General features: G+C 44.0%; 1 protein-coding gene across 2 annotated transcripts in view; it reads right to left on the reverse strand.

The window, feature by feature from the left end:
- Positions 1 to 13548, reverse strand: part of BANK1 (B cell scaffold protein with ankyrin repeats 1) — a 308283-nt gene that overhangs the window by 258102 nt on the left and 36633 nt on the right. For both annotated transcript variants that reach the window (XM_066573970.1, XM_066573969.1), the window contains exons 3-5: positions 9032 to 9168; positions 6686 to 6827; positions 2115 to 2257 (exon numbers count right to left, since the gene is read on the reverse strand). In XM_066573970.1, the coding sequence (XP_066430067.1) occupies positions 2115 to 2257; positions 6686 to 6827; positions 9032 to 9168 (422 nt within the window). The remainder of the gene's footprint in view (positions 1 to 2114; positions 2258 to 6685; positions 6828 to 9031; positions 9169 to 13548) is intronic.

The following is a 13548-nucleotide window of genomic DNA, read 5'->3' on the forward strand; positions in this document are numbered from 1 at the left end:
CCCAGAACTAGGATATTGATGATGAATCCTCCAGATAGGTCACCAATATCTGATCGGTGGGTGTTTACTGCCAGGGATATCCACCAATCAGCTGTTTGAAGAGGCTGCGTCGCTCACATCAGTGCCGTGCCGGTTTTGTAGGCCAGTGATGATGTTCATTCATCGCTTGGGGTTTTTAGCAGCTCATGAATGGGACTGAGACACCATACATAGCAGTCAGGAAACATGGCGCACAGCATTGTGACTGGTGTGCAGCCAAGAGGCTGTAGCACTCACTTGAGCGGGCAGTGGACCCCACCAATTGGATATTGATGGACTTTCTTGAGGATAGAGAATTAAAATACTAGTCCTCGTTTTATAGGACGCACTTTTCTTCCCCCAAAGTGGGGAGGGGGAAGTCAATGCATCTTATAGAGTAAACGTTCTGTTTGTTCTCACAATCGCGTGTTTAACGAGTGATTGTGTGAACAATCAGGTGAAGAACCTCGCGATCGGTTAGGAGAGCAGTTCTCTCTCCTATGCACTGCCGCCTGTACGTCCACTGATTGGTAGTGAGCACCGGCGGGAACTGCTGCTGCTCCCCCACCTCCACCAATTGGATTCTTCCTCAACCCATACACGAGTGCCGCTGTCACGGAGCTCCGGTGTTTCAGACCTCTGCTGCTCCTTCTACTCCATCACCCAGTACTATCCCTGCACTGTCCCTGGGTGAGTTCAAAATATTTTTTTCCTATTTTCCGCCTCTAAAACGGGGTGCATCTTATCTTATGGAGTGAAAAATTCAGTACTTGTCATCGATTTCATTATTTGGTAATATACCACAATTTAGAAAGGTTTTCAGTCTCTCCGTCATTTATACAAGTGCCTTTCATATTCTGGTTCACATAAAAGTCTGCATCCACTGCCAGAATGTCATTACTATACATAAGCAAATAATAGACATGTATGGCGTTGGTCATTATTGCTTCTCCTCTGAGCGCTCCACACATTTTGCTGGTGACACATAATACAATACATGTTGCTTTTTGTGTATTCTTCAGGTCTTCTTCATTCCTCACTACTCAGGCAGCCGGGCAAAAGATAAGATAACGTAAGAGTAATGCCCCAAATACACAGGACTGTTGGCTAAACGACCTGCATGAGTGGGTAACCTCACCACTAGCTGTTGGCACTTGTGCAGAACGTTTAGACAGGCAGATCATCGCTGAAAATTGCGCACTCCTTCTCGGCGCTTCACATTCTATGTGAAACACTGTATTCTTCTCCGATGCACCATCGAATTTGGCGTACCTGACTGATAAGGCTACCATACTCTTTGAGTAGCAACCTAAATTAAGTGATCACTCCAACATTCTTACAAAAGTTCAAAGTACCACAGAAGACAAAAAAATATTCCAAAACAAAAATCACATGAGATTAGGACCTGCTTATGTTTTTCCATCTCGCACTACAGAAGCGAGAGGAATAATGCCCATGTAAATCAAACCATTGGAAACAGCTTATGCTCCATGGCTGCAGATAGTTTTTAACGTCTTCCCTGCTGCCCAGTCACAGCGGCAATCTTCAGAAGAATCCAATCATTGGTAACAGAAGATCGTGTAGAAAATGTATCCACTTTATTTACTTGTGCTCTTACAACAGCACAATAGCAGGAGAACGCGTTTCAGTTCCCACGGAAGAAAGGGAGGTGATCAAGGTTCCGTGGGAACTGAAATGCGTTCTCCTGCTATTATCCTTTTGTAAGAGCACAAGTAAGTAAAGTTGATACATTTTCTACACGATCTTCTGTTCCCAATTATTGGATTCCATTGGAAACAATGGATTAATACATCACACGAGTTCTGCGCATTGTGCAAACGCACAGAACTCACACAAATTTCTCAGCCTTGTAAATGTGGCCTAAATTGAATGGGATGATCTGCAATGCTGCAGACAACCTGTAGACAGGTGTGGCACTGTTTTTGCAACAAAAACATCCATATATTTCTAATCATGTAAATCCCTTTTAATCAAGGACCTTATGGTTCAGTGACCTGCGACACAACATTGCTTTTAGCTACATTTACAATATATGTGTCTAAATCCATTTCTATATTGCATAGTTGTGTTTTTACCTGACAAATGAATGGTACGGGATCAATGGTTTTTAGGAGCAGATGTTTAAGGTCTTCAGTTGTTGAGAAGTATTCAATCTGTGTTGAAGCTCTAATGATTTCTCCACTGCAGACATTCACTGTAACTTCACCGGGAGGGAATTCTAGTAAGATACACAGAAACATGAGTATGTATATAAGTAACTTAGAGACTGATATACCTGTTACAGAGGATGAAATACAGAAATGGAGTTTATCGTGACCATCTGAAGCATTGAATTACAAATTGTATTTGTCCTGGAAAGATAGCGCATATGGTGCGCATTCCCACTAGCCGCTCTGACGCGTGACCAGAAAAGATAGGACTTGTCATATCTTTTGCTGGAATACGCCGGTCATTCCCATAGACTCCTATGGCAGTCTATGAAAGTCATCAGAAAAGGGAAGGGGGAGGGAGTTTAGCACGACTAGCTCTGCTAATTTCCTGCCTCGTCCCACACCTTCTCCTTGCCGGCAATTGACAAGGGACGGAGAGGAGGAGGCAGTTTAGCGCCCTAGCTCTGCTAAGCTCCTGCCCCCTCCCTTTGCCGGCAGCCAGCAAGGGGCGGAGAGGGGGAGGAAGCTTACCAGAGTTAAATTCATATTCATGAGCTGCAGGCTAGGTACACCCACCTCACCCTCCATCCAATAATTAACAGCTCTGATTATTACTGTAAGGAGAGAGAGAGCTGACAATCATTGGCCGGAGACATTGTGGGTGGGGCTAGGCTACAGCTAATGAATATCCAGGACTAGTTCTGTGTCTGGCCGCAACTAATTAAATGCACATTTTTGCCTTCCTCTTGATGAACAAGGGGGGTGGAAACAGGCTGAACTAGATAGACTAGATGGATGTTACTATGTTACTATGTATGTTAAGTTTATCCAAAACTACACAGAAATACATATAGCTGTAATCAGTGTGACAGGCACTGAGGCTTCCCACACACGATCGGGTCGGATTCCGCACGCCGGAGCTCGCAGTGGAATCCGACCCTGTGCCCGGCCGACGTCCGCGTGTGATTGTCTTTTCTATACTTTTTCCGTACTGTTGATGGTCACAGCGAGCCGCTGTCGGACATGTGCATTACAGATTTTTTAGGAAAAATGTTTGTTTTTACCGCGCCGTCGCTAGGTGATGACGCTGGTACCCGCAAACTATCCACAATGTCAATTGCGGATGGACCATGGGTCACACGGCTTCCATTGATTTTAATGGAAGCCATCCGTGCAGACAACGCACAAAAACAGAGCGTGCTGTGATTTTTCCCCAGCTTGTGGAAACCGCAATTTGTTTCTGCAAGTGTGCAGGAAGAATTTTCCACAGCATGCTGTGAATGTTATTTGTTGCGAAACCACTGTGCGGATGCCGACCGCGGATTCCGCAATTCAAATGCGTTCGTTTGCAGGAGCCCTGACAGCTGCAAAAAAATGATGACAAAGTCTCTTTAAGGCTTCCCTCACATGGACGATTTTGTACAGCGTTTAGTGCTGCCTTTTCAGTGCTGCGCTAAACGCTGTACAAGGCCCCCATTTATTTCAATGAGGCTGCTTACACAAGTGACTTAAACGCTGCGCTTTGACAGCAATGCATGTACTATCATTGGCCGTTTTCTGTCCTGCGTTGCCCATTTAAATGAATGGGCAATGGTTTCAGCGCTGCTGTAAACATGGCACAACTTTGTACCACGTTTTTGGCAGCGCTAAATGCAAGCGCTAACTGCACTACCAAAAAAAAAAAAAGAATACTCACCTAGCTGGTGCCGTTGGGGTCTCTGCCGCTGCTCTTCGGATCTCCGGGCATGCTTCTGGACACTTGTCAAGCCGACAAAGCATCTATTTCTAGTGATGGGGATTGAAAACCCCGCCTCCCAGCGAGAGATTGCTCTGATTGGTTTAGGAGCACTGGCTCCGTGAGTTAGAGCCGGCGCTCGATGCGCCAATCACAGCCATTCAATGAATGGCTGTGATTGGTGCATCCAGCGCTGGCTGTGATTGGCTGAGCCTGCTGACACTCAACGGGCTCAGCCAATTAGAGCAATCTCTTGCTGGAGGCAGGGTCTTCAAACCTCGTCACTAGCAAAAGATCCTCTGTCGACAATAACAAGTGCCAGGAGCTCCGGAGAACAGCGGCGGGGACACGGACAGTGCCAGCTAGGTGAGTATTAACAACGCAGCCAAAACGTTGTAAAAAATGCATGCCGGCACTGCTGAAACCGCAATAAACACAGCATTAAAAAGCCCTATGTTTCTGCAAACGCCTGTGTGAGGGAGGCCTGCGTCCTGAAAAAGCTCTTTAATAAGTTTATTTCTTAAGTAAATGCAGCAATAATTCCAGACTGTTCTGTATTTCTTCAGCTCCCTCATTGTCTAATGTTACATCTGGGAGGGAGCAAAGACTAACTCATCACTTGCATGTTTCCTAGCTGTCCTGCTTTGGCCATGGAAGATTTATAGTAAAGACAATAAATTATACAATACTTTATTGGAACGGTGCAGAAATGGATTCCTACCAAATGCCTCCCCAAAGGAAATGAATGTAACAAATACAAACTGTTTTGGTCATTTTTCATAGTCTTCTGAAAGTCGAGTATTGGTCAATGTGCAGTAGTCAGCAGTTAGATCTCATAGACAGATTTATATCTCACAGATCCCAAAGTCCATTGCTTGCTGTGGGCCTACATGGTATCCTCTGTCCTTCTACATAGCAGTGCAGTAAATGGACTTCTTTTCTCTTGGATTCAGTATGCCATATGGGGAAATAGGCCCACCTGCAAGTATTGTTTCAAGGGAGAAATACAATATCTAACGTAGGGCTCTTTCACACCCTTAGCATGCGTTTTTACATTTGCTCGTACACGCCATAAAATCACATGAATGAATAATTGCCGTGATAACACACGCCGCTGCTACGTTTTGGCTAAAAAATATGCAAAAGTGAGGAAAACGATCATGTAAAATCCTCTGATTGACTAATAATGCTTAAATAGAGCCAGCGGTGGCCTTTTTACGATCAGATATGTGCTATTTTTCTCGGCGCGATTTTGAAAAACTATTTTATCTGAATGATAATATTGGAACCCGATGCTTCAGATTGTTGCGATTTTTGGGCAATTTTCTTTTTTTTATATGGCTAATTACCAGCCTAAATAAGGCTAAGGCGATTTTGCACAAGCATATTTGCATGCTCTACTTTAGTGCGCATTTGAACCCCTAGGGAGATTGGTGCGCAATTTCAAGGGCAAAATAACATATCGGAGACTAATTAGGCTAAATAGCCATTTAACGTGCAGCTATGTCCTGCGCCCATGTGAACAGTCCCGGTCAGCGTGAAAAGTACAGCAAGACGCGCATATACGCACACGATACGCACTATCCATGGTGCAAAAGAAATTACACTGTTATGTGTGTTTTATACACACACTCTTGGGAAGCCGCCCTTAGGACATTCTCACACATGAGTGGCAGTTTTGAGAGAATGTCACAGTGTTTAACAGCGCTTTTTAATGCGCCCCATCATTGGGATGGGTGATGAGGGGCGTTATAAAGTGCTAAAACGTGCAAAAATAGAAGCGACCAGAAAACGGGACAAAACAAAACCATTGATTTTTAATAGTTTCGTTTTGACTAAGCATGTTTCTAGTGCGATATTACTACTCACGAGAAAAGACATAGGTCTTGCCCTATCTTTCCTCTATGTACTTTTTCTATTTGCCAGCGGCAAGCGTATTTGCACATGTGTTTGTCAGTTTAAGCCCTTAGGCACCACATATCGGCACATGGAGTGCCTACAGGTCCATGGCACGGATTCATAAAAACTCAGTCAAACAGGATCCTAGCATGAGACCCAATGATATTAAATATAAAGAGATACCGGTATATATTTATCCATCAGCACTCTTTAATAAACATGCCCTATGGTAATTTCCTTGCAAACTGTGGTATAAGCACATTGAATTCTCCATAAATATGAAACACATAATGAAGCAGTGGGCTGCTGGTCACAAACACAGATTAATTGACAAGTATTTCTTTGTAAATTATTCAGGCATTGTTTTCCTAGAGATAACAAGAGCTCAGCTGCTCGCAGAATACAGCAAGTCTAAGCAAATTTTATCAGAAACTCTGCTACTTCAGCTCTGATGCTGTCAGACGAAGCGCAGTGATATAATGTATACTTGTAATATGGTGTAGCGTATAGGTTTCCCATAAGAATTCAGGACAGCTTCTCTCGCAGCTCTGGTGGGCTTCCCTCTGCTACAACCAGATCCACAAACAATTCTCTTATTACATGTCAGAACAAAGGGAGAACATAAATAAAAGCTTTCATTTCTACCTTTGGACCAGGGTTGGAATCACCTATGATACCCTTCATTGATGGAATGCAAGAACCATGCTGCAGACTTTGCTATTCTTGCCATGAAAATACCAGAAAGGCCAACAGGACCCCTGAGCCCGCAGTCATATTTATAATTCTAGTGCTAATAATAAACAATAATTACCATAACAGTGATCAATAAATAAATAATTAAAGCACAAGAACTTTTTCCTACCCAGAGCCCTCAGGCATAGAATTTTTTCACTCCACTGTTTCGGCTTTTTCCTAATAAGCTGATTTTTTGTACAAAATTCAACTTCTACTTCTGTGTTCTTCGGTATCTGCTTTGACAGAATAATAAACAGTTCACCCGGATTCTGCATAATGAAAATGAAATAATGAGATAATGAGTTCTAATATAAATACTAATATCTCTGCAGAGAACATGATAATGAGGAGGTACAATGTAGGGATGCATTTTAACCATCATTAAGCTAACATTTAATTGGCATTAGTTGCGCAACTCAAGTAATAATCACTTCACTTAAAGAGTTTTATCTACTGTTAAGTTTTGTATTTTTACAATTGGCACCTGTCATGCTGTAACAACCATATTAGACCTAATTTATGCCATGGGAAACTGTAATGCTTGTGGATATATGCTACTGGACAACTGGGCATAAGAGAGATGGCTTTCATGATGTATGCTGTCATTTTAAAATCGTGCAGTAGATAATAATAATAATCTTTATTTATATAGCGACAACATATTCCGCAGCACTTATAAGACGGGGGAAACAGAAACAAAACCATGGCTACATGAAGTAATCAATTGATGGAAACAGTAGGGGTGAGGGTCCTGCTCCAACGAGCTTACATACTACAAGTAATGGGGTGATACAGAAGGTAAAGGGGCTGGAGATGTGCACGGTATGGTGAGGTGGAGAGTGAGGGATGCTATACACATAGACAATGGTCAGGCTTAAGCCGTATGGTGGCTGAATAGGTATGACTGCAGGGGGCGGTTGATTGCAGCTAGCAGGGATTGCAGTCACTAGGACAGGGAGCATGTTATCAGGCGGAGAGGGTTTGGTTTAGGGCATATGATATGCCTCCCTGAGGTGCGTTTTTAAAGCATGCCTGAAACTGTGTGCCACGGATTGCCCAGATAGTTTGGGGAGTGCGCTCCAGAGGACTGGTGCTGCTCTGGAGAAGTCTTGGAGGTGGAAATGAGAGGTTCAAATAAAGGGGTGCTTAATCTCATTTAATTAGCGGAGCGGAAAGTAGGGCTAGGTGGTGGATTGAGATGAGGGAGGAAATGTAGGGCGGCGCAGTGTTGTGGAGGGCTTTATGGATGAAGGTAATGAGTTTGAATTGAATTCTGTAATTTGACAGGCAGCCAGGGCAGAGGCGTCCAAGTAGTGGCTGGACAGGAAGATGAGCCTGGCTGCCGCATGCAGGATGGATTGGAGAGGGGAGAGTCTGGCGCGGGGGGCCGATCAGCAGCGAGTTGCAATAATCGAGCCGAGAGTAGATGAGGGCAACTGTGAGCGTTTAAAGCGTGTCTATAGTGAGAAAAGGGCAGATTCTTGCGATGTTCTTGAGGTGCAGTTGACATGTTCAGGTGAGAGATTGGATGAAGGGGGTAAAGGAAAGATTGGAGTCGAATATAACCCCAGCACAGTGGATGTGCTGTTTGGGAGTTATGGTGGTGCCACACACTGAGATGGAGATGTCAGGATGAGGTCGATTAGCAAAAGGCGGAAACAGGTAGGTCAGTTTTTGTGAGGTTTAGTTTTCAGTAGAGAGAGGACATAGTGTTAGAGACAGCTTTTAGAACTCTACCACCAGCGATTAGAGTCTGCTCTTTTCTAAAGTGCCACCAGAAAATAGAGACTGTTATCAGTGTCGGACTGGTTTGCTCAGGGTCCACCAATAGAATTCCTTCTAGGTCCCTCTGTACAACCATATGCAAATTTAATCTTATCCTCATTCACAAATTCCTCTCCACAGTATTCTTCATATACCTCAATAGAAAGGTGGCTGCGTTTGCGTGTGGCACGGTTTCCACTGAAGTACTGTATGGAGAATGCAACAAGCAGGAATTCGTAAATTACCATCAACCCAATGGTAGATTGCAATGGGCAGCAATGGTAGACCTGAGGGCTTCTCTGGCTCAGGGCCCACCAGGAGATTCACCTGTTCCCTTGTGGTCCACTCCAAGCCTGACAGTTATTAGCAGAAGGGATCACAAACCATAGGAGATCAAGGACTGCTATTGCCAACGTATCACTAGAATTATGGTCTATGTGCCCATTGGATCACCAAAGATTAGAGACTCAGGTCATGGTATTACTTCAGAATTGATCCCCAAAGATTAGGGGCAGTTTTTACTATTTTCCCCTATATCTATGACATATGCTGATTGATTGACAGGTCACCAAGGACTGGAGCAAAAAACATATAATATACAATATACACACTTGAATTAAAAATATATGTAACAAAATATATTGTATATTTTGGACTTTTGGTAGAGATAAATGATAAGTGATTATATTTACTTTGCTGCGGCTCCTACCTCGCATGATATTCTCTTTGGTAAAACCAACATGGAGGTTGTGGGGTCAGTTTTTACATCTTCTTGTTCAATATTGCTCCACGTAGATATCTCAGTTGTCTTGTCTGATGGCCGGCTTATATTCCTATCACCATAGGCTAAGAGTCAAATACAGAGACATTTAGGAGCGGAACAGAAAAAAATAAGACGCACTGTAGAGTAACATCTATATATATATAAATGAATGTACTGTATGTCTGTCTGTCTGTCTGTTTGTCCTTTATGCGCTACTACACCATTCATCCGATCACCATGAAACTTTGGGAAGTTGTTGAGTACACTCCTGGGAGGATTACTGTGTCGTCGACAGTTACGCCCCCCCCCCCACGTAGATCGTTCGATTTCAATCATTGCCACTAATTCTCTCACTTCCCGATGTCGTAGAAACATGACATTTGGCATGAGCATTGATTATGTCATAAATAGGAAAAGCTAATGGGTCCCAACTCGATTATTCAATTCTAAGCGGAAAAGAGTTAGCATCCAAATTTTACGTACGGAATCTAATTCTCTCACTTCCTGATGTCATCTATATGTATAAAAATGAATGTCTGTCTGTCTGTCCTTTATGCATTACTACACCATTCATCCAATCGCCATGAAACTTTGGGAAGTTGTTGAGTACACTCCTGGGAAGATTACTGGCATAGTCCAACTATCCTACGATAGGTAGCATGCATGCGAGCATCGTCGATAGTTATGCCCCCCAGACAAAGATTGTTTGATTTTCATCTCAAGCACGAAAACAAAAGGCATTACGAGCCACAGGATGCGTGTTCAACTACAGAATGATGCATCCGTCGAACATTTTGCAAGACAATTGCTGGATATTGAGAATGCTGAGGTAAAATGAAAGCTGTGCTGTGATTGGTTGCTATTTCTTATACTGCTGAGGTAACATGAAAGCTGTGCTGTGATTGGTTGCTACTTCTTATATTACTGAGGTTACATGAAAGCTGTGCTGTGATTGGTTGCTATATATTATACCGCTGAGGTAAAATAAATGCTGCGCTGTGATTGGTTGCTATTTTTTATATTGCTGAGGCAGAATAAAAGTTGCGCTGTGATTGGTTGCTATTTCTCTTACTGCTGAGGTAACATGAAAGCTACGCTGTGATTGGGTGTTATATATTATAAAGCTGAGGTAACATGTAAGCTGCACTGCGATTGGTTGTTATATATTATACCACTGAGGTAACATGAAAGCTGCGCTGTGATTGGTTGTTATCTAGATATATAAAAACAAATGTATGTATGTATGTATGTATGTATGTCTGTCTGTCTTTGCAGCAACGCGTAACGGGTAAGCTAGTATAATATAAATTGTATACATGTTAATAGACCCCCCCAAAAAGCGTATATGTATTTGCACACGGATAAGCATAGTGTCTTTGCAGAACAAATGTTGCTTTTTTTGTGCACATATTGGCGCATTTTACTGTACTTTTTGTGCATGCCAGTCTGGGCAATGCGCGTGCAAAAAAAATGCACTCCGATGCTCCCAGCTATAATTAGTCTTATGAGTTCAAGATGCGTTCTTTTTCCTGTGCCATTACTCAGCGTTTCATGCAGGCATTTATTTTAGTATATTGCACGCACATTTGCGCATTCCCACTTACTTCAATGAAAATACGCAGAAAAATAAAGCACGCTGCGTTTTTTTTACGCAACTTAAATGCGCAGGAAACAATCTTAAATGAATGAACTTATTGAAATCAATGGCTTCTATTCTCTGCATATTGTGTGTTCACATACGAGGGCAAATATATCCATGTGAATAATAATGTACCCAACAATCACCACCCAGGATGGAGCCTGGTGTTTTTTTTAACATTAGCTCACGACCTGAAGGTTTCGAGTTCAATCCCCACTTGGTTCAGGTAACCGACTCAAGGTTGATTCAGCCTTCCTTCCTTCCGATGTCAGTAAAATGAATAAATAAATTACCTGGAAGCGCTGCGGAATAAGTTGGTGCTATAGAAATACAAGATTTATTTCTTTATCTCCAGGCTATTTTGCTTCCAGGCTTTTGTAAAGTAATTTCAGGATGACCACATTAAGAGACGTTGGAAGCACACAAATAGGGAGATCATCAGTTGCCAATACTTCCTCTTCATATCTGAGCGCTGCCTACATCTCCCTTACTCCATGGTCTTAGGACTGTGGCTCACGTCCGATCAGGCTTGCACCAGTCCTGATAAAGCCCTTCCCCTTCTCCACTGCTGCTTTCTGCTAATGAAATGTTATACAATATCTTAAACTATTCCAACCACATATGCTTTAATTAGGAAAATTAGGGTCAGTGCGTGTCCCATTTCGACAAGCTATATTTAAGATATTTTCCGTATACTGTGTGCTTATGTGGCAAAAAAAAGTGCGCAGAGCAGCCTGTTTATAAGCTGTGAGTATAGGCGAGCTCTCAGGAGAAGACCCATTATTGGTTATACAAGAACAGAATACTTCAGGCTAACGGGAGGAAGCTGCACTAATTAGTAATAATTAGAGATGAGCGAGCACCAAAATGCTCGGGTGCTCGTTACTCGGGACGAAATTATCGCGATGCTCGAGGGTTCGTTTCGAGTAACGAACCCCATTGAAGTCAATGGGCGACCCGAGCATTTTTGTATATCGCCGATGCTCGCTAAGGTTTTCATTTGTGAAAATCTGGGCAATTCAAGAAAGTGAGGGGAACGACACAGCAACTGATAGGGCAGGCGAGCGGCTACATGTTGGGCTGCATCTCAAGTTCCCAGGTCCCACTATTAAGCCACAATAGCGGCAAGAGTGGGCCCACCCCTCCCAACAACTTTTACTTCTGAAAAGCCCTCATTAGCAATGCATACCTTAGCTAAGCACCACACTACCTCCAACAAAGCACAATCACTGCCTGCATGACACTCTGCTGCCACTTCTCCTGGGTTACATGCTGCCCAACCCCCCCGCACGACCCAGTGTCCAGAGCACACACCAAATTGTTCCTGCGCAGCCTTCAGATGCACTCATGCCACAGCACCCTCATGTCTATTTATAAGTGCGTCTGCCATGAGGAGGAACCGCAGGCACACACTGCAGAGGGTTGGCACGGCTAGGCAGCGACCCTCTTTAAAAGGGGCGGGGCGATAGCCCACAATGCTGTACAGAAGCAATGAGAAATATAATCCTGTGCCACCGCCATCAGGAGCTGCACACGTGGGCATAGCAATGGGGAACCTATGTGCCACACACTATTCATTCTGTCAAGGTGTCTGCATGCCCCAGTCAGACCGCGTTTTTTTATAAATAGTCACAGGCAGGTACAACTCCGCAATGGGAATTCCGTGTACCCACAGCATGGGTGGCTCCCTGGAATCCACCGGCTGTACATAAATGTATCCCATTGCAGTGCCCATCACAGCTAAGGTAACGTCCGATTAAATGCAGGTGGGCTTCGGCCCACACTGCATGCCCCAGTCAGACTGGGGTTCTTTAGAAGTGGACACATGCAGTTACAACTCCCTGTGGACCCACAGCATGGGTGGGTGCCAGGAAGCCACCGGCGGTACATAAATATATCCCATTGCATTGCCCATCACAGCTGATGTAACGTCAGCTTTAATGCAGGTGGGCAAAAAATTAATTAGATTACACTGTAGGCGAGGGCCCCAAAAAATTGGTGTACCAACAGTACTAATGTACCTCAGAAAAATTGCCCATGGCCAACCAAGAGGGCAGGTGAAACCCATTAATCGCTTTGGTTAATGTGGCTTAATTGGTAACTAGGCTTGGAGGCAGCCCAGTTAAAATAAAAATTGGTTCAGGTGAAAGTTTCAACGCTTTAATGAGCATTGAAACGTATAAAAATTGTTTACAAAAATTATATGACTGAGCCTTGTGGGCCTAAGAAAAATTGCCCATTCGGCGTGATTACGTGAGGTTTCAGGAAGAGGAGCAGGAGGATGAGGATGAATAGAATACACAGATTGATGAAGCAAAAAGGTCCCCGTTTTTGATGGTGATAGAGAACGATGCTTCCATCCGTGGGTGCAGCCTACGTATTGCTTAGGTATCGCTGCTGTCCGCTGGTGGAGAAGAGAAGTCTGGGGAAATCCAGGCTTTGTTCATCTTGATGAGTGTAAGCCTGTCGGCACTGTCGGTTGACAGGTGGGTACGCTTATCCGTGATGATTCCCCCAGCCGCACTAAACACCCTCTCTGAAAAGACGCTAGCCGCAGGACAAGCAAGCACCTCCAGGGCATACAGCGCGAGTTCAGGCCACGTGTCCAGCTTCGACACCCAGTAGTTGTAGGGGGCAGAGGCGTCACCGAGGACGGTCGTGCGATCGGCTACGTACTCCCTCACCATCCTTTTACAGTGCTCCCGCCAACTCAGCCTTGACTGGGGAGCGGTGACACAGTCTTGCTGGGGAGCCATAAAGCTGGCAAAGGCCTTGGAGAATGTTCCCCTGCCTGCGCTGTACATGCTGCCTGATCTCTGCGCCT

Source organism: Eleutherodactylus coqui, chromosome 7, assembly GCF_035609145.1.
Source record: "Eleutherodactylus coqui strain aEleCoq1 chromosome 7, aEleCoq1.hap1, whole genome shotgun sequence".
NCBI classification, from domain to species: Eukaryota; Metazoa; Chordata; class Amphibia; order Anura; family Eleutherodactylidae; genus Eleutherodactylus; species Eleutherodactylus coqui.